The 26,656-nt window shown below is 44.3% G+C and overlaps 2 protein-coding genes across 8 annotated transcripts in view; both read right to left on the bottom strand.

The window, feature by feature from the left end:
• Positions 1-1,085: 1,085 nt before the first annotated feature.
• On the bottom strand, positions 1,086-24,634 carry skor1b (SKI family transcriptional corepressor 1b). Of its 6 annotated transcripts, none has more exons than XM_069190567.1 (10): positions 24,554-24,634; positions 12,023-12,163; positions 8,055-9,825; positions 6,883-6,982; positions 6,174-6,281; positions 5,550-5,621; positions 4,194-4,268; positions 3,796-3,870; positions 2,853-2,918; positions 1,086-1,544 (listed from the first exon to the last, which is right to left on the bottom strand). In XM_069190567.1, the coding sequence occupies exons 3-10, from the start codon at positions 9,813-9,815 to the stop codon at positions 1,447-1,449; spliced, it is 2,355 nt and encodes a 784-aa protein (XP_069046668.1). In that variant the 5' UTR covers positions 9,816-9,825; positions 12,023-12,163; positions 24,554-24,634; the 3' UTR covers positions 1,086-1,446. The 6 variants fall into 6 exon arrangements, with proteins under 6 accessions (XP_069046668.1, XP_069046671.1, XP_069046672.1 ...); XM_069190570.1 differs by having other exon boundaries at positions 1,086-1,541; XM_069190571.1 differs by lacking the exon at positions 3,796-3,870.
• The window catches only part of map2k5 (mitogen-activated protein kinase kinase 5), an 80,992-nt gene continuing 76,666 nt past the window's right edge, over positions 22,331-26,656 (bottom strand). For both annotated transcript variants that reach the window (XM_069190575.1, XM_069190576.1), the window contains one exon: positions 22,331-26,656. In XM_069190575.1, coding sequence (XP_069046676.1) covers positions 26,543-26,656 — 114 coding nt within the window. In that variant the 3' untranslated portion in view covers positions 22,331-26,542.

Here is a 26,656-nt window from a genome sequence, read left to right as displayed (position 1 = left end):
AAGATATTTCAGAGTTCCACTTTAAACGAATTTTAATTTAACAACTTCAAATATCAAAACTTGAGAATAAAGGCAATTCAAATAGCAAATACCCCAATAGTCTGCAAGGGGTGAACGCCCGATTTTCTTTTATCCTTTGTTAAGAGGAACAGTAACGGCATCCAGCGAGATTTTCAAGTCGCATTGCAAAACAGGCAAAGGCTGGGCGGGTACCTTCTTCGAAGACAGATTCTTCAATTGCACCGGAATAATAAATACTGGCTCTTTAACAAGTCAGTTTGCTCACAGCATGGTCAAACAGTCAAATGACTCCGAGACTATTTTTACCCGCAGTCACGGATTGCAAGCTGAGAATATCAAGTTTGAACACGGCGCAGCACCGCGACACGAGCGAGGCCAAGCACTTCTTACAAAGACATCCTAACCTACAAAGCTGTCTGCGATCGCACCACCCTTACTCCGGTGCTCAGGGCAGAGGACCACGTCTTGTAATTGTCTGTGTCTCTGGGGTTCTGTCGGCGAGCTCAGGTCCGGAATTCTACTTACAATCCACTAAATTAGATCCATTCTAGAACCGCCGCTTGCGCGATTCTGCAATAACTCTGTTGCAGCTGGGTTTTTCTAATGAAAATCTTCTCCGTACTATTATTATTTGAAAGATCACAAAAAAATAAAAACAACAGCAGAAGCGTGGTTCCCAAACAAGATGTTTTATTACACATAGAAGTCAGTGGGGCTGCCGGTTTTAAAGTGCTTTACATCAATATTATACAAAGTTATTCTTTTCGGATGGGGGCGAGCAAATTAAGTAAATAAATTAATAAATTAACGGATAAAATAAATACAGCGTTATCATCAAAGAAAAAAAATAAAATTCAAATCAATTCTAATAAATAATCCAACAAGTACAATTTACTAACAAAATCATCACAGTATACATATAGATATTCATTGCACGTAGCCACATAATATATCAATAATATCTGAAGAGGTGATGGTCATATGTTTTCTGAAGAACATATAAAATTCCTTGCAGGAGGTCTCTTTATAACTTTATATTAACAATCTACAGTACATACACTGAGTCCGGCTGTTAGTCTGGGGTTTATTTATTATAAGAGACGGCCCAAGCAGTCCATCCATATCGCCAGGTAAGATCCCTGAAACAAGCACCCTTCTCGTCTCCTTCTCTTTATCCCACAGCAAAGTCGTATTAATAAGAGAACTATTTACACGTTTACAAATGGCTTGTTCGGAAGTCCCGGGAACATTGGTTGCAAAGGAAGGAGGCAGCGCTGCTCATTTCAAGAGTCCCCGCGGGACACCGCAGCTCCTGCCCTGGTACAGTAAGTGTCTGGTCCCCTGTGTATGTACAGTATAGGTGCTGGAAAGAGATGGCTTGTGTTCGGGTCCAGTTCGGGTTCCGGTGTCGGACCGGGCTGGGGGTTATGGCGGCAGGAGAGGCGGTTTGAAGGAGCAGTTCCCGGTGCAGTGACGAGGGGTCAGCATCTTGCACGAGAAATGGTGAAGCGCGTCGTGAGCTTCTGGGGAGAAATTGGGCAGAACTGAAAAAAACACCACAGCAACCCGCTCTGACTCAGGACAGGAAGTCAAGGGCAGAGAGACACCCCTCTGCCTTTATATACCCGTCCAGACGACAGGAAGTCAAGGACAGAGAGACACCCTTTGTCTCTAAATACCCGTCCAGAGGACAGGAAGTCAAGGACAGAGAGACACCCTCTGTCTCTATATACCCGTCCAGAGGACAGGAAGTCAAGGACAGAGAGACACCCCCTGTCTCTATATACCCGTCCAGAGGACAGGAAGTCAAAGGCAGACGGACACTCATCTGTCTGTATATACCCGTACAGACGACAGGAAGTCAAGGACAGAGAGACACCTCTCTGTCTCTATATACCCGCCCAGACGACAAGAAGACAAGGACAGAGAGACACCCCTCTGTTTCTATATACCCGTCCAGAGGACAGGAAGTCAAGGACAGAGAGACACCCCACTGTCTCTATATACCCGTCCAGAGGACAGGAAGTCAAGGACAGAGAGACACCCCACTGTCTCTATATACCCGTCCAGAGGACAGGAAGTCAAGGACAGAGAGACACCCCACTGTCTCTATATACCTGTCCAGAGGACAGGAAGTCAAGGGCAGACGGACACCCCTCTGTCTCTATATACCCGTCCAGAGGACAGGAAGTCAAGGGCAGACGGACACCCCTCTGTCTCTATATACCCGTCCAAGGACTGAAGGCACGAACCTCCAGATTCAGAGACTGACCTGTTTCTGAAGCTGTATGTTATTAAACTTCTTGCTGTTACTCCTGTCCTGTGTTTATGTTTTACTGTTTCCTTAAAGTCCTTGTATCGGGACATATATGCAAATGAGCATTGCAATGCACTTGTGCGTATGACAGAACACAAAGTGAACTGAGGAAATCGAGGACAGGGAGACACTGCTCTGTCTCTATTTACCCGTCCGGAGGGAAAGGCGTGAAGGATGGACAGGCGGAAGTTTCGCAGAATCAAAAGCAGCGCGTGTTTGGAAAACAAAATACAAAGTCCAGATATTTAACTATTTCTGTCCCAGAAACACTCCCTCCTCCTCACACCGTTTTGAGAGATGCTATCTACCTCAGAGACCCAATTCGAGCTTTCTAAAGTCTAACTAAAGTCAGTGGCCTGGTGACCAGTCAACCCGGAGTGTGGGGGTGCTTTACAGGGGCTACGTCGTTGCGCACTGTCACCACCCCCACTGCTCTTCCTTTCCTGCGATACCCCGAGTTCAAATGACTGTTTTAAGATGACCACAGAGTGTTTGAAAGGAGAAGATTAATTACCTTTTAACTTCTGCTGAATGGCATAGCGAGCCTTTCTCTCCTGGTCCAACTCACTGCACAAAGTATCTGAACAAGACATGAAGAAGGAGGCAGCTCATGAGCGAGGTGTCAAGAGGCGGGTTCTGAAATGTCCCCCTACCAGGTTTACAATAGCAGACCAGAGATCCCGCCAAGTAACGCGTATAGTGAATGATTTTTTCCAGAACTCAGAATGATATGCTATTCCACAATAAAAGACCCTTTTTAGGAAAATTAAAAAATAGGCATTCTCATTTATTAACGCTAAACGCAAGAGCGCTGTTCTTAATTAAAGATTCTGTGCTTTTAATGTGTAAAAATGAGTCCGTTCCTAATTACGGCTTTAATCCCGATAAACTTTGGAAACGGACTGGTCTAGAATCGCGTTATTGACACGAGGTGGTTGATGTTTGTAGTTAAAGCTTATGCTATACAACAGGACTTCACAGGTAATTTTCCGCCTCAAATTGTAATTTAGACAACGACGAATTATCTTCTTGAGCTGTTTGAAAATGATGCCCCCCAGCACTGCGTACACCAGACTGCCAAACCAACTCCCCCCTCCTCCCCATACACATAAACACGTATTTCTAAACCATTTAAAAGCAAAACAGCAAAAACAGACCGTATCTTAACTACACGAGAAAATGAATTTGTATATTCTAAATATTCTGTCATCGCTTTTTTTCACCTTTAAAGTCGCTGAATAATTCCTGAAAAATACATTGGTAAAATGTAAAATAGGCACCTAACGCATGATTGTTTACGGGCTGTTCTTAGCATATAAACAAGACTGTGCAAACGGGAGAATGCGAGCAGGGCTGATGAGGGAGGCGCCTTTTAGCATTTATATGACACAAAATCAGCTGAGGCTCAGTCCGAGCGCTGTCAGGAGTTAGAGAAGAGCAGTCTCAGCGAGGCTCACCTCGGACAATCTGCAGCTGTTGTACCATCTCCTCCCTGTACGACAGCTCCCTTTTCATCTGATCTTGAAAATTATCTGTGAAGTAATCATACAGCACTTATTAAACGGCTGAATTTCGGCTCACATGTGCCCTTTGTAATTTCAGAGGCCTCGGGATCGAATTTTGGCTGAGGGTTATTTTGGGCTGGCTCCACAGTTTATTCGGAAGGGGCATAATAGGGCGCTTTGGCATTGCCTAAATGTCGCTGTCTTCTGCCGATTGTAGAAGGCTACAAGGAGAATTTCGTCATTGCCCGCGATTTCTGAAACTAAACACGAATGTACACATGAAGGACGTTTTTTCGACTAGGAATTGACGGGATAGTAAATCAAAGATCAAAGAAGAAATAGAATTCTACCTTTCAGACTCTGAAATTCTCGCTCCAGCTTTTTCCTCATTTCCACTTGTTCCACGAGCTGTTTCTGCAACTCGTCTGCAAAAGAAACCAAATCACCATGTGTTTACTGCGACTGGAATAATAATAATAATAATAATAATAATAATAATAATAATAATAATAATAATAATAATGTTTTACAGGCAGCTCAGAAATGACGTTAATTCAGACTGTCGATTATTTATAAACCTTGCCATCTCAGAGACGCAGTGAAGAGAGCAATAGTTGTTAATACCGAAATAAAACCGAAATAAATTAAATGAAACAAGGAATTACAAGGAAACATCTACAACTTTCCAAAAAGTAGAAAAGTCGAAGAAACCCAATTTTTCATATCTGTTCTTACTTTTAAAATAATGAACGAAAACCTGTATTATTATTATTATTATTATTATTATTATTATTATTATTATTATTATTATTATTATTATTGTGTGGTGTTTACCGTTTCATCCATTCACAATACTATCATCTAACCACAACGATTCACCTTTACAGTTTCACAGACTTTCGTTTTTCAAAAACACTTAGTCCATCTCTTTTTCGTATAAAAAAAGACCGTTTCCTACTCGTAGAGACAAGCTTAACAGAGCGAGGTTTTTCTAATTCTGTTTTCCACATACAGAAGGATATTACCAGGACATTTCACTGCAGGAAATAAATTATCCCCGGGACAGTAATAACAAAATGGCAATGTACGATACACACAGCTGTTAATTACACAAATTCTTACTTAAATGTTGTTAGAACGCGAACCTTCCTGTACTGTGAAAACGATTTCTATTATTTTAAAGATTAACATTTTTTAGATCGCTTTGCACTTTATCTGATTATGAATGTTAACTATTAATTATGTAGGATGCCACTAAGGATATACACAAAGTCTGCTTCGGAATAATTTTCATTTTTGCACGAATATTGGACGACCGAGGTTGCATTTACAGATGACTGTACGATAAAACTGGCTGATGGCTGTGATTCCGGAGAGCCCTTTCCCGTGATCCAGTGATCTGGGATCCTCAACGAGATGTATGCACTGGATCCGGTGAGAAGGTCTAACTGGGGCTTCCTGGCGCCTCGCTGCAGTAGCGAGCTCGTTTCGGACAGAGCATACCGATTCTTGTGCAACAAGGGAGTGAGGGCTTTGTGACGTCACTCATAGCGTTCCACGCTTTATTTACCTGGCCTGACCTAACTTCTTCCAAACTGGAAGATTACAGAGAGTTTCCGCCAGTGGCACTGGGCTTTTCTTTCAATTATTATTGTTATTATTATTCATAGCAGTGGTAGTGCCCAGCGTACTATCAAAAGTCTTACCTTTCGCCATGTTTTCGATATCTTTCTCGATGAGCTGGGCCCTGGTCACATCGGTTCGCACGGCCTCCTCCCCTGCGCACACGGGAAAGGTATCTGGTTAGCCAGAGGCCAGAGAGCGACAGCCCCGCTGTCACCTGGTCCAGCTCAGCAGCGCCGCACAGAGAGCGGGCGGGTCGACAAGGCGTATTTCATGATAATCGAATCGACTTAAACATGCATACAAAACTCATGATTTTTTCATTAATTATTTTATTATTAGAAGTACAGATAAACAGGCTTTTGACCCCATGTCGAGCGTAATGCAATATTTCACTTTCATCAGACTAATACTTGTAATACTTTCATAATACTTTGCAATATTTCCTCTCATCAGCACAATTTGTTAAGCACCGTAGCTCGTAAAATCTGCCCAGGACAATCGATTACGCTGTTAAAGGATGACTATAGAAATACTTGGAAATACTAGGAAACATCAAAGCGTGTCTAATAGTTAAGGGCCTGTATGATTTCCTTTCACTGCCGATAATAATAATGGCAGTGGTAAGCAGCAGTAGCCTTGTTCGCGTGTCTTTCGATGGTCCAGTAATTAAGCCCAGAGTAAGAAGTGCCGAGACGGGCACCTACCCCTCTCTGGCTCTGCCAGGCTGGCCTTAGAGGCAGTCCCTTGATCCGGAAAAGCTTTCCTGGTCTCCAAGTCCTCTGCTATTGAGGTACTGTCTTCTTTATTCGTATCTGAAAGGGCAATAAACCGATTTTAAAGCCCAAGCAACGACTGTGTTAATTACACAGTACAGGACAAAGCCCTCTTTAGCGGAATAATCGCCTTGTGGTTGAAAATAACCTGTCATCCACAAAGCCTCACACCGGAGGAAACTCTGACCCCCCCCGCCTCTCCCTGACTCGAGTTCCACATTTTCTACAGAGGTAAAGTTCAAGTTGGGTTTTTTTTATTTTTCCTGTACAAAATACAGAAAAATGATCCGACCAGACCCCACGAAGGTATCAAAAATGCCCCCCCCCCCCCCCCCCATGCACACCTCAGGAAGAACCACAGATGTACGAAGTATCGACATTATGAAACATTTATCATACAAAAAAAAAAAATAACGTTCGAACAGACCCAACACTTATGGTACTTATGTACTTATGGTACAAGTAACAAGCCACACCAAGGTGCGCCGTGCACTAGGTCTAGAAATAACATTTAGGCTATGGTGTGCGGATTTACGTCATGCATGTTTGTCCCAACGTGATCACAATGTATTTTACATTCTTTCTCTGACAGTAGAGACAGACTCCGTGGTGGAGCCCAAAGAGAAATGGGGTTCTGTACCGCTTGTCTCCACTGGGCTGCACAGATAATTGGCTGTAGATGCGAAGGTAGCCGGGGCGTTCAAGGGTCGCATGTGATCTTCCCTTTCATGTGTGCACACCTGCAAAATTAACCCGACAATTAAATGTAATTATCCGTCCTTCTCTTATCCCTGATAACTCCCTCGCTTCTCCCTCGCCAACGTACTGACACAGCTCCACCGTCTCTTAAATAAAATAATAGTATAAACTCACAAGCAAATAATTGCCGGCAAGCCTTATCACAAATTGCTCTGCGGTTGCATGGCGCTGAAAACAAACCTTTAAAGTGCAGGCAAAATTAAAAATCTATTTGGGTTCAGCATTTCATAATAAACGTAATTATGGCCACTCCAGTGAAAATCGTTCAAATTAAAATTCAGACCCGGAGAACTGGCGCTGTTCAAAGCGCGTGACCCTCTTTCTCCTTTCGCCTAATTTTAAGTAATTTTAAAACCGCATTAAATGTCATCGTATTTTATTTAATCACACTTAATTTCGTCGTGTGGATGTGAGTGTACAGGTGTTCATATCAGACAGTTTCCTCATATTTAATAAAAACGATTTTTTGTTCCAGGGTAATATACTACTTGCCTTTGTGGGTCTGTCTCAGCTTATTCGCAACGTTTACATGTATTAATATTTGAATAATTCTGTAAGCCCTTTTCTGCAGTTTTAACAAATTCTGTGCGAATTTAACATTCTTTTGCACTGATACAATAACTTAATAGGTTCTCACTGACTCAACAAATTTGTTTGAACGGTACTTCGTTTGTGCTTTAACGTACAATTTAGGGAAAATGACAACTATGAAAACAAAAGGCAAATGCCAAATATTAATTCAACACAATATTAATTGCAAAACGTTTACTCTCTATGTGCTGTATTTTAAAGGACACTAATCCGTGATTTTAATTTAAAGTGCATTCAGAATACATACTCAGAATTAAGCTAAAGTGAGCTCTCCGGCTATCTCCGGCAGCCCCACAAAACAGCTGGACATCGTAAATTCTTGCCGCGTTTTATAAACAAATCCTGACGAGGCATGAACGTTTTTTGAACTTTCTTTTTCCTCAGAATTATTCAGACCCGGCGTGCTGCTATAGAAGAGCTCTTCCGATGTTTTTCGCGCTGTCGCGCCTCCGCGGCACTCACGTCGTAAATCGCCGTGTTGGCGGTGCTCTCCGGGGCGGGCTCGCTCTGCCTGTCTTCGTCCGAGGACGCCGCCTCGCTGAAGCCCGCTCTTGGCGGGTCCACCGAGCTGGCCCGCCGCTCAGGCCCCGGCTCCTGGGTCTTTCCGGGGCTCCCCTGGGGTACGGACAGGGGCGCGGGGCTCTGGCGATCCTCCACCGAGAGCTGGAGTGACTCCTCGTCCTCCGGGATCCTGTGAGACTCCACGTCCACCTCCGGCTCGTCCACACTGTCCACGTCCGGGGACACGGACCTGTAACTCGAGCTCTCGCTCATGAAATCTGGCGAGAGGTAGCCGGAGCGCGCCCCATTGTACGTCTCCCTGTTGCCATAGAGCTTGGCTATGCTTTCAGCATCCTTCACCACTGGTCTGAAGGCGGAGATGTAACTGATCTTCCTGGGTGTCATGGTCGCCCCTTCGATGGACCTAGCCTCGTCTCCTGACTTATCCTCTTCGTTCCTGGTGGACTGGGTACTGGAGCACCTCTCGCTGTCCGCCAGGCTGTCTTTGGGTGTGTTGGTACTACGGTCACTCTGCTCCGACACGTCCAGGTCACTTTGCCGGCCGCTAATGAGCTCAGGAGCGGGTTTGGCTTGGCCCTGCGGGTAGGGGGGCACAGGCAGGCTGGCGGTGGTGGGCCAGAACATGGGGAAAGACGGGTACACGCTGTCTTTCGCGCCGGGCCAAAACACGCCAGGCAAATTGCTCTTATTTTGCTCCCCAATCACCACATTGTCATCTTTCTTTTGACACAATCCGAAGGCCGGGAAGCCGTAGGGATGCGGGAAGAGGGGTGGCGGGATCTTCTGCAGCATGCCGAAGCTCTTGCTGGGGACGGGGATCACCGGGTAGTTGCGCACGCCGCCGCCCAGACTCAGGCTGCCTCTGTCCTCCTCGCTGCAGCGCAGCGTCTTATGGGGGACCTCGGGGGACCCCGGAGGCAGACTGCTGGACCCCTGCGGCTTTAAGGACGACGACCCCCCGCCCGACCCATTCACCGGGAGCGTCCTCTTGCGGCTGCCCCCGTTGAACATCGCCTTCACGTCCTCCCACGCGTGGGCCAACTCGTCCGTGCTGTTTTTGTCTGTCAGTTTCAGGTGGCGCCTCCAGGAATTAAAGTTAGCGGCATCCGGCTGGGTGTACTTGGCCTCCGGGGTGCGGTGAGAGTGGAAGATGAACTTGTTGGGGGAGAAATACATGTTGCAATAGGTGCATTTGATGCACTTGGCCCTGGAGCTGTTATACCTGGCGGGGATGAAGCTCCCTCGGCTCCCCCAGGCGCATTCGTGGGACACGTCAAAGGCGAAGTTCTCCGGCAGCTTTGGGGGGTTGTGCGCCCCGAGAAATGATTTGCAGAGCCTCTCGGCCTCGCGTTTGGTGATCATGCCACAGCGCCTGGAGGAAATGGGCATCGCCCCCGCACGGCGCAGGATCTCCAGCTGCACGGGGGTGCACTGCACGCAGGTGATGCCGAGAGCCACTCGCCGGTTGTGGATCTCGTTGTAGCTGTAGTTCTTTAGCAAAGTGTTGGAAATCTGCGCCAAGCAAAGTCTCTCCTGGCCGTCGATCACCAAAGACACGATGGGTACTCCGTACAGCGCGGTCTCGCTGACCTGGTTAGGTTTGAGGGAGCTGGTACCGGAGTAAGGCTGGAGTTCTTGTTTGGATGTAGGGGAAGAGCTGGCGTCTCGTCCCGCTGTTAGCTGGCTGGGAATCGTCTCCATTCCTGGAAGTCTGGGAAGGAACACAAGGAATGTTCAAAGGCTTTCGCTTGGGCATAAATATCCGGACCGTGTTACCCCTCTCCGCAAACGGGATGGGACGAGCTCTGCATAACTCGGACTATAAACTGAATTAAAGTCTGGAAATTAAATGTGACTGGACAGAAAAAGAAACCACAACTAAATATATTTCTAGCGCCAAAAAAAAAGAATGCGAAAATTAACTCCCCCTCAGAGATTAGAATAGTAAAGCGCATCAAGCGTTTTCAATCGCAGGTAATGAAAACGATTAATATTAAACAAACAAGGTATTTTATCCGAACGTTTCTAAATATGAAATCAGAGTAATTTACAATTTTACATTTCTTAAGGCACTTTAAAATATTTCGTTCAAAATGTCAGATTTTAAATATATATACATACGAAAGTGTGATGATTTTGTTCAAAACAGAAAATACGAACAATAAATTAAAAGTAAAATTTTAATTACCAATATTATCCAATTACTGTTAATTTATCATAGTTTATTCGTTAGTATTCTAAATAAATAATAATAATAATAATAATAATAATAATAATAATAATAATAATAATAATAATAATAATAATAATAAAGTCAATAAAGTCATTGTTGAAACAGTAGAATTACCAGTCTCTCTCACGCCTCGATTTACAGCTCACTGATGAAACGGAGCCCGCGGTGTTTTAAATAAACCCAGGGGCTTTTCAGATTAACTACAATCCTTGATTTTTTGCCAATCCAGTTTAATCCAAATAAAAGCTAATGTTATCTGGCTTATGTTCTTTAGGTATGTTCACGATGAAGAAATAACGCCTATGTTTGCAGAAATATTTCACGAAATGCTAATATCGTTTTGCTGTCGAACACAGAACTTTCCTCACAGGGGTATTTTTTTCTCTTATATCTGTATTGCCGTCGGTAAGAAAGAACGACGCATCTTTAGCACGGAATCTATTTCTTTAGTGGTGTAACTCGGATCTTTCCTTAACATCTTTATCTGGGCTCAGGGGCGAGGGAGACTACTTAACCGTGCAGTTAAAGACGCTAACACGTAAAAGAGCAGAAGGAGAAGACACCCTGAGCCGTGCCAAGGAGCTTATCTGGAGGAGAAGAAGCTCTAAGACGCTTTCATTGTAATTACATAAAAAGATGTAGTTGTACGTCTCTGAAATGTTAATAAAACTCCTGTCTTGTATAATTAAAACAGTTCAGGAACGCGTGACAACGTACTTATAAACGAACGTCAATTCAGTAAGAGATTGCATGTGATACCTAACACGCAGGCTGGGTTACCAACAGGTTTTTTACTTCGTGGTTCAAAAGCAACAATATGGAAGCTTTAATTAACCTATCCTGAAATTGTTCTAGCCGAAAATAGAGTAGGATGCAGGCCGGCAAACAGTTCCCTAGAATCCAAAGATTACTTGAACAACATTATCTTAATCAGCCCAGTAATCGTATGATTGATAATGCAGTATGTTTTTCATCGGTATCAAATGAATGCATGGGGATGATGGCGGATGTTTTCTTTAAAATGTAGCCGCGGTAGAGAGAGGAAATCTGATGGAGTGGTAAAGTTTAACTCTAACTGCACGAGGCAAAAAAAGAAGAACTTTGTCGCAAAACGATTTTTAAACAAAGTTTTTTTTATGTATCCGGCTGTCTCCCCTTACAGTGGCTCGTCAAGATCATAGCGGTATATTGTAAACCTTCAAAAACTGTCGCTTCCACGCTGATTTTACACACAACTTTGCGACCTAGTTCTGCTTTTCACCCTCTTTTAAAAAATTGTGCTGGGTATATCAAAGGATGATAAAGACTCTGTTCCCGGTTTAGGTGAATTTGAGATAAGACGTAGTCTAATTGCATTTGAAAACAGGTTGAGGTGAAAGGCGATATTAAAAGCAACAGCACATCATTTGTAAAAACGCAGTGAACAGAAAATTATGCGCCACATTTTACCTTAATCTTTGTAAATACAAGCTCCCGTGCGGCTCCCAGGTGTCTTCAACAGAACTAAATAACGCTAACAGTCAAACACGACATTAAAAAAAAAAACGAAAAACAGAAATATTCCCGAGTCTTAGTTTAAACGGTTGCAGAAACCTTAAAGGGCTATTGTTTCTGCGGCTGACTTCAGCGTTTCGCGGCGGTGCCGGAGTCTCGGAAGAGATGGCTTGGTTCTTACTCTCTCAGTGTACAGCCCGGACCTCCATCCTGCTCGATTCGCGTGCTCTGTGTGGCGAGCAAAAGGCGAGTGACCACATGGGGAAGTCCGGGAGTCTCCGCCAGCCTCAGTTGAAGACGCTGCACTCTGATCAAGTGACAGCTGAAATAACAGCAAGGCACACCCACTTAGTACCAGCATATTTACATTAACTGTTTGCCTCCGGGAGCAGCGGAAACGACAATCACGGCTGTCAGTCAATTCAAATTTCAGCGTGCTCTTTTAATATCTAGTCTATACATATGTCTGTGATTGCGACTGAGTGTATTTTGAGTGCGGGAGAGGGAGTTGTGTACTGTTTAAAGATCTGTACTACACATCTCCCTCCTGATGATCGGGAAAGGTAAGAGGATAAATAAAGGGGTTCCTTCATTCAGACACAGGCCTGGCGGAATCGGTGGTTTTAACAACAATGGAACATGGGATATATATATACATTAAAAATGGTTTTAAATTGAGAAATAATCAAAAACGAACTATTCTGAAAGTTTGTTAGTTTCAGGGAACAGCAAACGAGCTTACTTGCGCTTTTACTTTGTTGTGAATATGAGCCTATTTTTATGAGACACCACTTCATTGGGACTGTTTTAAACGTGTTTGGTGAGTGAATGGGGATAATTTATTGTAATGATTGAACCTTGCAGGTATCTGGAAGAACAGAATTCATTTCAGCCGACAGTTATTCCTTCCGATGGGCTTTTGCTTATAAATAATAAATGGAGATTTATATAACCAAGCGTGGGGAAAGGATTATATGAAACCGTTATGGCTTTATCTATAAACTAAAAGGACAATTTACAGTGGGTTATGAAATTAACTTGGAGAGAGGTGAAATTCAGGTAAATAATAAATAGGTTACATCGGTTTTGAGCACAGTAACCCATGCAGATAATTCTGCCGGTGCTCACTTTCTTCCGTGAAGGAACTAAGCTGTCAATCAAGAAAGAAGTAACAATCTCAGATATGACAAAGCTGAATATATAAGCTACTGCGTATTTCCTCTCGAAGCACTCGTCGAGAAACACAAACAAGTAACCCAACTGCAGGGAGAAAGAACGAAAAAAGAAAATCGATAGGAACAAAAATAAAGGAATTTATTATTAATCACGTCATAAGGCCATCTGCGGAGCCTCTCTCGCGGACAGACTAATCAATTCCTGTCCTACAGTAAAGACGCCATGAAATTTGACTGAAAGTCATTTGGGGGCTATTGCTAATGGTCTTTGCATGCCACATAATTAGAAATAGTAGTAAAACAGAAATCGCTGATTGTTTTTTAAACTTTGCATTGAGAATGTAGCCCGTAGGCAAGCTGAAACAGCCCTCAGAGCGAATCACCCTCCGGCTAACAGATTCTCATTATATCGCCCCCTATGCCCCCCGCCTCTCCACCCCACTTTCTCCATCTCTGACTGTAAATAGAGGGAATTTGTTGTGCACACAAGCCGCAGTGAGAGCAGATTGTGTATACAAACAGTCTGATATATTTGCGCAATAGTCTGAGGTAAGTGGTGGAACGCTATACTGGCCTTATTAACTATTTATAATCTGATCAATAACACTCGGTTAACTCCGCTGTGCCTCTGGCTGGGCTGTCAATACGAGACTGATACAGCCTGATATTACATAGGAATGTTGAACGCACAACAGCAGAAAAGTATTTTTCCGCAATCGAGTAAGACCAGAATGGAAACTTTAAGCGATCGATTGATATTAATGTCCGCATCTGCATATCAGCCTGATACAGTTTTAGTGAGACAGAATAACCTATATAAAGCGTATTAAGGATAATCCCTCCATGCTCTTGACGACCTGCTATATTGTATCTCTCAGTCTGTCTTTTGCTCTCTGTAGGTAACTGTCCGAAACCATTTACAGCGCATTCTCGGGTCTCCAAATAATTAAAACAATTAACTAAATCATTAAAATAATTTAAACAATTGTAAGAGTCTGCCAGGGTTGGTGCTAACATCAAGGTCTGATATCAAGGTAATTATACCAAAATATAAAATATATTTAGTTCTTCTTCACATTCTTTTTGAGAAACTGTTGGAAAATATATTCTAGCAAATAGTTGTTATGGTCTTTTAATTAAAATGGAAAATCCCCAGCCTATTAAGCACGTTATTACAAAGACAGAAGTATTAAATAATAAGAAAAAAGGCCACTAGAATCTATACAGCCAAATTGATGCTTGATTTCTGTGTCGCCTTCACTTTAACAATATCCGCTGTTTGCGAATGAACCCTTTTCTTGGGTGATTCAGTTTACTTTGTTTTACTTTTACTTAATCGGAGTTTTTTATATATATATAAGAATCCAGAATTTCCCGGGGCTCTTTAAACAATGCCATAACATCAACTGTCCTTAATGGACACGTTGATTAAACTGTAATTAATCATACTGTCGAGGCCGAAATGTGAACAATTACCCTAATCAAACAGGAGTTAATAACGTCCACAAACTGCCCCGGGCTATGCTTTTGCTAAGCAGACCCTATTGAACTAGAACAGCTTTTGCCCTCAACAACACACGAGTTACATAATAAAACACGCGTTGTTACTGAAATCCTCTAGCCAGTTTGGGATTTCACGTTTCTGTAAATATATGTATTTTCTGATTTCACCCCGAGCTTTGGTCAAGAAAGAAGGCGGTGGAAATATTCCTTCTTTAGTCACAATTGCTTCTTTGATTAATATTTAGTAATGAAGATCATTTATTTTCAGACATTGAGGAATGAGCGAACTATTGGGACATATGAATTTGTTCGTTACACTATAGTCTAAAAATTCAGAAGAGTTAGACATTTCAAATAGCTAAATCAGCGCACATTTTCCACTGATAAAACTCTTCATATCTCTTATCTTACACACGCTTGATGTTTAAATCCATCATGTTGAGACGTTTCACGGTACAGCTCCTGGCCAGTGCAACTAAACCTGCAAACTGGGTGACAGCCCGGCTCTGCGGTATCACCGGGGTCCAATGCAATATTTATAGCGTGTGCTGACAAACCCGATCCGGCCTCGCAGTGTCAGCTTTCACAATCAGGCGACGTCCGTCATACCCCTTCCCTCCAATAATTACAATTTTATACTGTAATTATTCCTTTCCTTTTAATTATTTAGAACACGTGCTGAATGCGGCGTTGTCACCGATTATTCCTGAGAAAGCGCGGTCACCCGAGCCCCTGTACTCTTTGGGCTGAGTTCAGCGCCAGTACACCGTCAGAACAACCCTGGCCGGTTTTAATTAGACATTTCAGCGGTAATTTTAGTCGGGCCCCTTTGTCACCGTGCCGATAGACTTCAATAAGATTTTTTTTGCACACTAAATCATCTGAGCCGCGGGTTTGTGCCTCGGCGATTGTCTATACAAATCAGTTTTGAAATATTTATAAAGCGCGAGGGGCGCCCCACCAGAAATTCCTGATTAGAATATTTTTTTTACCTAAATAGTTTTTATTTTCATTGGTAAATCACGGGAGAGTAAAATTCAATAGCAAAGACTATTTTGAAAAGATATTTAAAGAAAAACGTTACGAGCAAAATATTATTATTATTATTATTATTATTATTATTATTATTATTATTATTATTATTATTATTATTATTATATTGGGATGTATTGCTGCTGGATATATTTTTTCAACCAAACTGAATATGCACCACAGTGTCAGAAATGACTGTGTTTATCTAAATTAAATAAAACTTACCCTCTAATAAAGTATCAGAGTGAAAATCTGTTCTTAGGCTAACATCTCAATTCTAGATGAGACTGTTATCTGCAATGTATTCATATGATTAACAATAAGACGAAATTAATCCACAAATTAAAGGTTCGTTCAGATACAAAAATCGAACACTTCTCCAGTTTCTCGTTTCCTGCCTGACAGAACATTGCTGCGAATGGAACTGGTCTTTTGGTTTCATTATAGCGTTAGCTTTTTTTTTCCTGAAAGCTGGTGCTTCCTGAACCCTAATCTTCACACGCAAACCGTTGTACTTCATTTTTTGAATAAAAAATAAATAAATAAAATGGTTTGTAGTGTCTGGAGCACATTTTTTTAAGTAATTATCAGAAATGTAAACTAGTTTAGAATTACAAGGGAATAATATTTTATTGAAATGAATGAGTAAGGAATCTGGTTACCACGAATCCATATGTTTATCTATTATGTGCAGCGCGTTCATAACAAACAAAAGGGTCAGAAGCTCTTTAAAACGGTATTAAAATATCCTCGGGACGGTGCAGCTATATAGATTGCGCCATCTGTTTACCTATATAATCGTTCACAAAGCTGTAAGGTAACTTTTAAACAAGTGCAGCAGCAGTCTCGGGCGAGAGGAATAAAGCGGTGGAGAGTGCTGGCTACGCGGCTGAACAGGGGTCCCATCTGTCAGAGCCGGCTCGTCGTGTTTAAAGTGAACCCTTTCATCTCGCGCGGGCGGCGGGTCACTGGGAGAGGCTCGCGGAGCTGGGCTTCCCGAAAGAGCGCGAGCCTTTTTGTTCAGCATCGCAAGCCCCGTACACACCAATTTACAGTTAAACGCTCTTGTCCGCTTTCTACCCCCCAACTGCGACTTTTAGTCGCTATGTTAAAAAAGGAACAACAACACCAACAATGCTGATCATTTTATAAGATAAGTTCCAAGAACTATTTTCGCCATGTTCGCATTTCTTAGGTGGAGATGAGTTACAGATTTTTTTTTCTACGTTTCGCATTGATGCAGACAACGCTTTAGTACCAAAGGCACATGAAATAAAGATAAAGCCAATTTAAATAATGACCTAGCTATTTTACCAGTGTAAAATGGTATATTCCGATGTTTTAGTCTCATAGGTTTTGCAGGGGATTTACATTGTAGCGCAGCTCTGAGGTTCAACTTTAGTAGAGTGCTTGAAGGCGATATACAACAGGGAAGAAAACGTTCTGGAGAGAGCGCCGCGGTTTGCTTGAGACGGCCCGCTACACCGTTTTTTTTCCAGAATCACACGACGTTTTTAATTGTCTGAAGAAACCAAAGGCTGAAAAACCCAGAGCTCGCGACTGTCGTTTTAAATATGTCCGACCATTTACGTCATCCCAAAACGCTGTCGTATTGCCCATTTCATGACTTAACCTTTAGAAACGTCATCTAGAGAAACTCATTCTGTCCTCATTGGACATTTGTGTTGGCCAGATGAGAGAGAACATTTCTGTCCAACTCCACAGGTGGAATTTGCCGAGGAAAGTGTATTTTCTAATAGATGACTCAAAGGGCCCCTGTACGATTTCAGAGAAGATGTTTTTATTGCGCGGTTTGTGTTTTCCCACAGCGATGGGAACTTGTTACGACCTTCAATATCGTGTCTGAGGAGGGCCCAGATTGACGGGAAGAGTCCATATAAATACACGTTTTTCCATTAGATGTCCCCTCTGTCGCATTAATATCAGGCGGGTGGATAGGACGATGGCCGGGTATCGGTTTTCAAACATTAATTAATGATGGGAAGAAAGGGTGTAAATAACATCTGTAGCGAGATAGCACAGGCCTATACCAACCCAGGATGGAATCGGACAGGACTGGATACCGTTTTACTGCATTTTTCCTCGCTTGAAAGACATCGTTCATTAACTTAGTAACTTAGTTCACTCAACAGAGCAAATAACGTTTTTTTTTCCCCCATACAACAGACAAGTTATTTTTGATTAAGGAGAGCAGAGCTTGAGTGACTTTGTCCTTGATCGAACGATTAACACAGGTTTCAGTTAATTGGACACGCACATTAATGTCCATACTATATAATACATTGTCTAACTCGTTATTCAATAAAGTGCCTGTCATTGGCATCAGCCTGGACAGACTAGAGAGTTTTGTTAACAAATCGAAGCCAATTAAGGCATGCTTGCTCTTTAACTGTATGTATTATTATTATTACAATCAAAGTTTTAATTAAGAAAAAGCCCTGCTCGGTAGTACAGTATTACAGCTAATTTGCTTCTCAGCTTTGGATATTAATTGTGTCTGTTTGTGGGGCCCCGGCAGGCCTCGCGCCTCTGATTAAAATGTGCACTAATGTGCAACATCTCTTTACAATCTGCCACCAGACAGATATGCAATGCAATTTATTAATTACCCGGCTCAAAAATAAATAAACAAATAAACACCTTAAGCCAAACATTAATTTATAAATACAACTGCATTACGATCATCCAGTGAGCTCCTACTTTCAGCTATTTGGTTTGAAATATTGCATTTAACATTTACTAGTAGTTGACTTGTACTGTAGATTTACGGACTAACGGACTACATACGACACTGATGCATTTCCGAAATGAAATTAGCGACGAAAAAACGAAGAAGTCCCTTTTCACCCCATGTGTAATGTGACCTCCACAAAACACGGGCAAACGCGACAAAGGTTATTGACAGACATTTCGTTACAACCCAGAGCCGAGACGCCGTTCTGTCTGTACAACCTGACCTGTCGAGGACTCGGCCCAGCAGAGAACATGGTGTAGGCGTGTGCATTTTAATATCGGCCTGAAACAGATTCAGATTGGCCGAGGAGAGGATGATGATGGAAACTCCGGCGTTGGGCTGTTGTGTACCCCTTGTTTGCGTTCACCCAGGTTCTGCCGCAATTAGGGGGCCTGCCCCGGAGCTTAGCCACCTACTGGCCAGTCTCCAAACTACATCGAAAGTTCTCGGACCCTTCCCGACTGTGGTTGAATGAATATACAACCGCGCGAGCCTGCGCCTGCGAATATGCGTGGAAGGTTAATCAGCGGTATTCCACTGGAGGACTTTCAAACACTCCACTTGTAGCTGCTACAACCAGGTGTTTCCAGAGAGCTCACGAGAGCACATTTGTACTTTCTCTAACCAGCTGGCGACTGGCAGCTAAGAGGAGAGAGGCGCGACACGGGCATCTGGGAGCCCCCATTCCGCTAGTGGGCTACACTGAGACCCACGCACCTCCGAGAGGTTTCCCCGGTAGTTGTTTTTTAGCTTTTGAAGGTGAACTCTGTTGCTCTCGGTACCCCCGGTCGGTGTCTGACCTGTCAGCTGCACACAAGTGTGCCGGCCGAGCGACAGAGACTCGCTGCGCTTGGTTCCGGCGCCAGAGTTTGCTTTTTGGGTGGTGTCGGGGGACTGGTTGTTCGTGTCGTCCCAGTAGGAATGTTGGGGATCCCACATTGTAGCGGAAAAAATTTTTCCAAGCTGAAAATGTAACCCCCAGTTCCTATACGACACGGCCCTGTACGACAACAGAACACACTGACTGCGCTCCTAAACCAAGAGGCCCATTGGAACAGTTTCCGCTCACGAATGGTCACACCTACATTTTCACCCTGACTTGTAAGGTTCATGCAGACATACCTTGTCCAGAATAACCCAGGACGGGCAACTTAAGAGAAATTGAAAATGGGCTGTATACGGTATTTTGTATCTGCTCAAATTAAGCACAGAAACCACAGGCCGATTCTCTTAGTATCTAGACTGAATACAGTAGTTAGAACCGGCGTGAGACCGAATCTGCTCCTTTTAGATGGAAACTGATAAGGAACTTAAACGTTTATACAAGATCAAGGTATGGGCGCTGGAGTGCCGAGGAATGAAATCAATTAATTCATCACATAATCGTCAATTAAAAAATTAATAAAGAGTAAATAAAAATGGATACAATCCAGTGGCAGATTTAATTCAGAGTTGCGTTTACGCGTGAACGCAAACGGGTACTGTGCGATTTAATAAACAGAACAATTCCTTTCTAAGCCATAGTTACTTCTGGGGTTAGTCCTGTACCCGAACTGCTCTTCCGACTTTCACGCACTGGGATGTCCGCAGTGTTAACTGTAATGACCCGCGCAGGGCCGCCGGACAGGCGCAGAGCCCCGGCCCTCGCACGCGCTCCTGGCTGCCGGCAGATGGGCCCGGAAGCTCGAGACTCGGAGAGCGAGCGCAGCCGCGCAGAGTGACGGGGAGGCGCCCATGACCTGTGTCCCCCTCTTAATTATTTATATATTATTTTGCTACACCACACGACATTTTAATAGCTACAGAGGTTAAAGAAAGAAATTAATCTTTCGTGTGTGTGCCTTTTTTTTTTGCTTCGTTCGCGGTCATCTTTAGACGGCAAGGTTAATGGTTATTTTATAGTTTTCTATAAACTGTAGTTCATTACGTCCAGAAACCACAATGAACAAATAGACATTTATTATTATTAATTATCAAAAGAAAAAAACGCGGTGAAACATTGTATTCATTTCAACGCACTTTACTTAAACCGACGGCGTCCTTCATCAGATTACTGCTAGCCTGCCATTTCTTAATTACCTGTGCGCCCGCTTAACAATGATTCATTTCAGCGTTTCCGTGACAGAAGGGTGTTTATGAAGAAATTTGCGCGGTTTGCAAACCTGGTGAGAGGACGAACTAAACGTCTTGATCTGCTACAATTAAGGGCAACTCTAAACGGACAGGGGTAGTTAGATCGTAGGAATACACGTTACGTAGACGTGTGTTTTAAATACACTTTAAGCACAGAGGTGTTCTGGATTGGCTGCAGGCTTTAGCATTTGGGCCCTACCGCCAGAATTCTATAAAATGTTTATATATATATACTCTATATATCTAGCGTAGTTTACTTTTGAAGCAGACCAGCGAATAATTTTTAGGTTAAAACTTACAGAGCCGTGTCATATAAAAACACAAGGCTCTGTCCTGGAGGCCTGGGCTCCGAGATTGCTACATAAATCACACGCGTCTAATTCAGCGCAAGTTTAATAAACGCTCCTATTGAAAATGAATGTTCTCCATTTAACAGTTGTATCAGCACCATATAAAACCATGACCCCAATAAATTTAATTTTAGAGGCAGATCAATCCGCTTCTTTTGCTATTGATCCTCGCCGGCTTGGTACACTTAGATCGCCGGGCGCAGCCTTTTCTTTCGGATGAAAATAGCATTTCGATTAGACCCTTTATTAGGAAAAGATTGCTCCGAGAGGATCAGTGTGGCCTGAAAATTAAATGGTGACATTTTAATTACTGGACATTGATAAAAGAATCCTGGTAATGGCTGTTTACAGGCCTGGTCCACTTTGTCTGACCTGATGGGCTAATCAAGTTGGACTGCTCGGCCGAGGTCAGAGCGGAATAGTCGACTCCGGTCTCCGCAGCTAAATGGGAACGAGAAAGCAGGCGCCTCGCTGAATGGGGAGGCAATCTCCGAACCATCCCGGGTCAATACTCCGAGCGCACCGCCGGTGTGCCTTGTAGATAAATTGAGCGTCCCAAATATCCGTCTGCAGCGCCTCACACCAAGAGTTACAGAGCGCATTCAGATACGGAGAGCCGCCTCTCTCCGGTCCAGGCCACGTCGTGTTCTGCAAACGCACTGTGCGTTTTCTCAGAGTTTATTCTTTTTTAAAATGCGAAATGGAAGGCGTGTAACCCCACGGGAGAAACGTTCCCTTGATAGATGTTTTTTTTCTTTGGCGGTACTCGTAAAAATAAAAATATCTTTTTTTTTTTAAATGATGAATTTGTTAAGAGTTTTTGCAGGCTTGGAAAACCCGTCGGTAACACCGACTAAAATGCCTCCTCCATTATTCTCACCGCTGTCCTGCAGTAGCAGGGGGGTTAAACCGAGCAGAGCAGAGACTTCCATCTGAAAGCGATGCCCGTTTCATCTCAGTGACAAGACTGGGAAGCCCAGAATGGGGAATGTTCTGGGCAGGGGGAACTGACAGCAAGGCGCACTATTGTTTCACTATTAAAGGCACCATCTTCCCTCCGAGGAAATATTCATCGGCGATCGTTGCTCGGGGTTTAATTCCTTGTGGTTACATGATCACAACGGTGGCTATACGGGACGTCAGGCTGCAGTGGAGACAAGCAGACTAAAGCAAGGGGTTCGGAAGACAGAGGCCGGGCTATCCAGCCGGCAGTATCTTCACGAGAGACTCTTAACACACAGCATCCGCCGCGGTTTAGTAACGTGATGCGTTAATGGATCCGCTCTCCCTAGAGAGCACTCCTGCTCTCATGGAGCTAGTTTTTGACTAAATGTGGATGATTCTTTTCAGGGCACACATTTCTGAGGGCAAACATTCTCAATAAGCGCTGAAGTACTTGACATACTGTATGTGTTATTTATTTTTACAAGCAGTACAGTGCAATCTCCCCCCCGCCCAACCCTCAGCGTCCAAACCTAATTCCCCTTAGATGGGGCAGCAGCGTGTTGGTAAGTGGACTTGTGGAAATGAAAACCAGCAGATCAATAGACACGGGTTTATTGATTAGGGAAAACATCACAGACACTAAACAGGCCGAAGACAAATTAAAACATCACTGCTGCATATCTGTGAGAGGTATCTCAGTAATCAAAGCGCTCGGTGGGGGGGGAGGGGATGGGGGTTATGATAAAATCAGAAGGATTAACATGGCGAGTTTGAGACAGAATGCAAGACTCCTGTCCCCTGCGCTCGTCCGCACCTGTGGGGCCGTGAGCTAGGGGGTCTCCTGCCACAGTAGCACTGTGAAAACCACCACATAACACAACCTGCCAGCAGCAGGCAGTGGCCAGGGAGTCAGGCTGCTGGGTCCACCCAACCAACGGCCACATCAGGCTTCTCCCCCGGCCCGCAGTCACACCCATCACACTGCAGTTAATGCCCCGGCCACCGGGGGGCAGAGCGGCGTCAGCCAACTCTGAAGAGCAGCTGCAGCCAGCACGGGCATCACTCGGCCCGCTACCATGCCCACGGCCCCGGCAATCTCCCGCCCTCAGGAATCAGCAGCGCTGCCCAGGCTTTGAGGATCCTCTTGGCCAAGGTCTGCTTTCTTTCGGCTGCCAGCAAGCTGCTCTCCCCTGGTGCAGGAGGAGAAATTCCCACAGCTTACCAGGCTCCCAGACGATCCTCCCATTCTCCTGCCAAGGCCGCCCAGCCCCCGCAATGACACACCAGAGGGCTTCGCATTTCGCCTTTTGAAAAGTCTCTTTACATTTAATATTGCACACTTTGTTTCTCCTCCAAACACGTTACAATGGCAATTACAGTAAAAGCGTTTATAGTCTCCACAGTCGTTTCCATTGACACCTCTAGACCAGACCAGTAAAGGGCACTTTAATTACAGGAAGGCCAGGTTTAGAACTCTCCACGAGGCCGGGCTTAGTGTCTCTGCAGTTCAAATACAGCTTTATAACAGCTCCACTACAGACAGGTCTGCTGCTAAATCAAACTGATCTGTCAGAAGGACACAGCGGCAGATGTTAAGGAAGCTGCTGTTTCCTCTCCTCACCAACGTGAGTGCTGTGACACCTCAGAGACAAGAGCAGGGCTGGGTGGAGTGGGTTATGTGCCCAGTTCTGCTACAATGATTCATATGAGGTTCTTTGTTTGTTCAGAGCCCTTCCACATTGAAAACATGGACTTTCAAGCACAGTGGAATTGCCCATCACTTGTGGCTCAGTTGTATAAGCCTTGGGTTTCTGTATGAGTCAGTTACACACAAGACCAGCTACTAGATATTGGTTTGTGGCGACTCTGTTTTGTGCTTGGTGCTGTGTTACACACACAGAACCCATTAGTTCTGAAATACAAACCTATTTCCTCCAGTACGTGTCTGTACTGTACACCCTCCCTAACTTTGCAAAGTTCTACCCAAAGCCAACTCTTATACAATATGACCTCCACCTGACAGCCTTCCTCCATAGCTTTTAAACCTGTTAGATGATCCAGTTTGCATGTTGAGATGCTCATGACAAGCCATATGTGTTCACAGCCATTTTGATTGGTACCATTAGACCAGACCAATAACAGGCACTTAAATTTCTGTCAGGAAGTGTTAAGGATTTCTAAAGCAATGAATGTAAAAGTGACTCCTCCCCCGACCAATAAACTCTTTAAGAGGAACCCAAGTGTGTGTTTTACATTCTACATTCTGTACAGTACAGTACAAACTCCATTCTGCTAAAAGAGTGTGCTAGTTTCGGAGTGACAAGGAACCGAATGCAGGAAGTAACCATAAAGTTTTGGCACGCATTTGTTGCTTCTAAATCCAAAACCTTGTGCATTATGAGTTCACACTCTAATACTAAAACAATCTGAAATGATAAAAACAGAAGAAACAGACTGAAACGCCTAAGGGTTTATACCGCACTGAGCCACACAACAGAGGTTTTGGGCTCTTACTCGGCCACACCTGGCCACCAGCTGGGATAAAATCCGTCCCAGCCGCACAGTACTGGGAACCGCAGAGACAAGACTGAGCCCCACACCCAGAAAGCATTTCATGCCATGTTTCAGTTTACTGGAATTAAAAAACAAAAGATTCAAACACTTTCAGCTACCTAAAAATATTAGCACCCTTTCTGTGTAACATTTACAACTTTTTCAAAATCGAAGGTGATGGAAATGCTCTGTAAGTGTCAGCTCAGAAGTAAATGTGTACAATACAATCAACGTATTAGAAAAATACAATTTTAACACTTGTATACCTATAGTACAGACAGGCTGGCCTCTTCAGAGTTGTTGCCCTTGACCTTTGAACCTCACAGGTGCATTTTAAGGAAAAACAGGATCCCTCCTTCAGCAGCAGCCAGGGGTAAACAGGATTCCCGAACCCCAGTCTGCCATCTGAAACAGGCTATTGGTTACATTGTGATTCGTGACAGAGAGGACCAGCGCAGCAGTACTACTGCAGGTCAGTCAGTGCTCAATGAAACTCAAGTGCCACCATTGTATAAAACAACACACAAAAAAAAATAGGACTGTTTCTACCAGTTCACAAACTACACTACTCTGATTCTAGATGACTGAACAACTGCTCTCAGCCTCGGTTTTTACTTAGTCACAGAGCTTTATGAAGAGGGGCTTACTTGGTTTCATATAGACATTTTGTACAGTAATACAATTATGGTGATGACAGTGAACTACACTATATTCTCCTAAATAAGCAATATATGTGAGGATAGAGATAGCAGCAAACGGCAGGTTTCCCCAAGCTGAGAAGATCTGCGTGGCCTGGCATTGTTTTACCCCAGGCAATTTCAATTTGACCTTTGGTATGACTGAGCCTCTTAGGGTGGGTTAACTCCATTAAAAACAAACTAAGTGTAGTTCATGGACATTCAATGACAGCAGAAGAAGCCGTTCTCTGTCTTCATCCAAAAACTGGTTTTGCAAACCGGGACTTCCACTGACGCACGTCTCCCATTGCCTTTCCTCTCACCCCATCCGCGAGCCAGACTGAGTGAAAGCAAGGTGAACGAGAGACAGCGAAGACCGGCCATGCAGCTCCTCCCGCTTCCTCTACGCTGTTTCTTCTCCTTCCCCACAGTCCCCTGCAGGAGAGCAAGAGGACGCAGATGTCTGAACGTCACATCCCGCGCCGGTCTATCATCCAACACGAAGGGCCGCATGAACTTCTAACCTGAGAACATAAAAGTGTTTTCTGCACTCTGCCGTATTCCCCAAGACTTCTGTTAAAGCTGGATTTATCTGCAGGATGCTCGATTCAAAACCCAGAGCTACTGCATTTACATGAGCTAGTCTTTCCTAGCCCATTGACATAGTTGCAGTTTTTTTAAAAAGCAATTCTTTTTTATTTTGCAAGGTCAGACGGCAGGATTTGGCACAGTATTTGTGTGGCAGTGCACGGAGGCGAGGGGCTGGATTCTCCTGAACGGCTCTGCTGTTACAAGGCCCTCTCCTGGTTCTCCGGGAACAGACGAAGCGCCCATTCTCCAGGAGAAGACCGTACAAGAAAGGAATAATACTGAGGAGCAGCCCCAGCCTTCGTGCATGGAGGCTGCCTCAGAGAGAACACATTCTTGAAGACCAACAGGCCCTCCATCTCGGAGCCCCATGTTTAAAGGAGGTTTTGGCAGATGGAGATCTTGTTTACGTGCCCCCCCCTCAATGTTTAAGTCTGTGCATTGAAAAACTTGAAGTCTGCTGAATACTGCTGGAAGAGAAAGGCCCTTATTCAGAGCTCCGGCCTGGTCAGTTCTGAAAACTGCATCACATTTGTTTCTCTAAACAGACCTTGTTGAACTGTCTTTGACGGTCTGACTTAGAACATGAAGGTTGTGCCCCGATGTGTACAATAACACACATGCGAACACCCATCAACCTAGGAGTTGGAGGCCGGGGAGGACTGACTGGTTTGACAGAGCACAGGTGCAAACGAGAAACTCTGATGGCGGGGAACCTATAGTGCCCCCCCAGGGATGACACTCCAAGAGAACAGACAGTAAGGGGGTGGCGCTTTTGGCAGATCAGCAGGCAGATGAACTCACAGCAGCTCATCACCACCCCTCTCTCCCACAGACACGATGGCAGCGGTGGCTCTTTCCCAGTCTCTCCCGCCGTACAGATTGCGACGTCGGGGCCATAGGGGGGCACCGGAAGGAGAGGAGGGCTTCTGCGCCAGGGGCGTCCCGGCGAAGGTGGGACCTTCCTCTCCCCCCCCGTCCCACGACGCCTCACTGCAGGCCCCCGCCCGGCTGCTGTGACCGCCGCTCCTCCAGGCTGCGGCACACCCACATGGACACCACCTCCGCGTTGCCGTCGTTGTACAGCAGGATGAAGGCGTGGCC

This window comes from Lepisosteus oculatus, chromosome 5, assembly GCF_040954835.1.
Source record: "Lepisosteus oculatus isolate fLepOcu1 chromosome 5, fLepOcu1.hap2, whole genome shotgun sequence".
Classification (NCBI taxonomy): Eukaryota; Metazoa; Chordata; class Actinopteri; order Semionotiformes; family Lepisosteidae; genus Lepisosteus; species Lepisosteus oculatus.
This window is presented reverse-complemented; position numbering and strand designations above follow the sequence as displayed.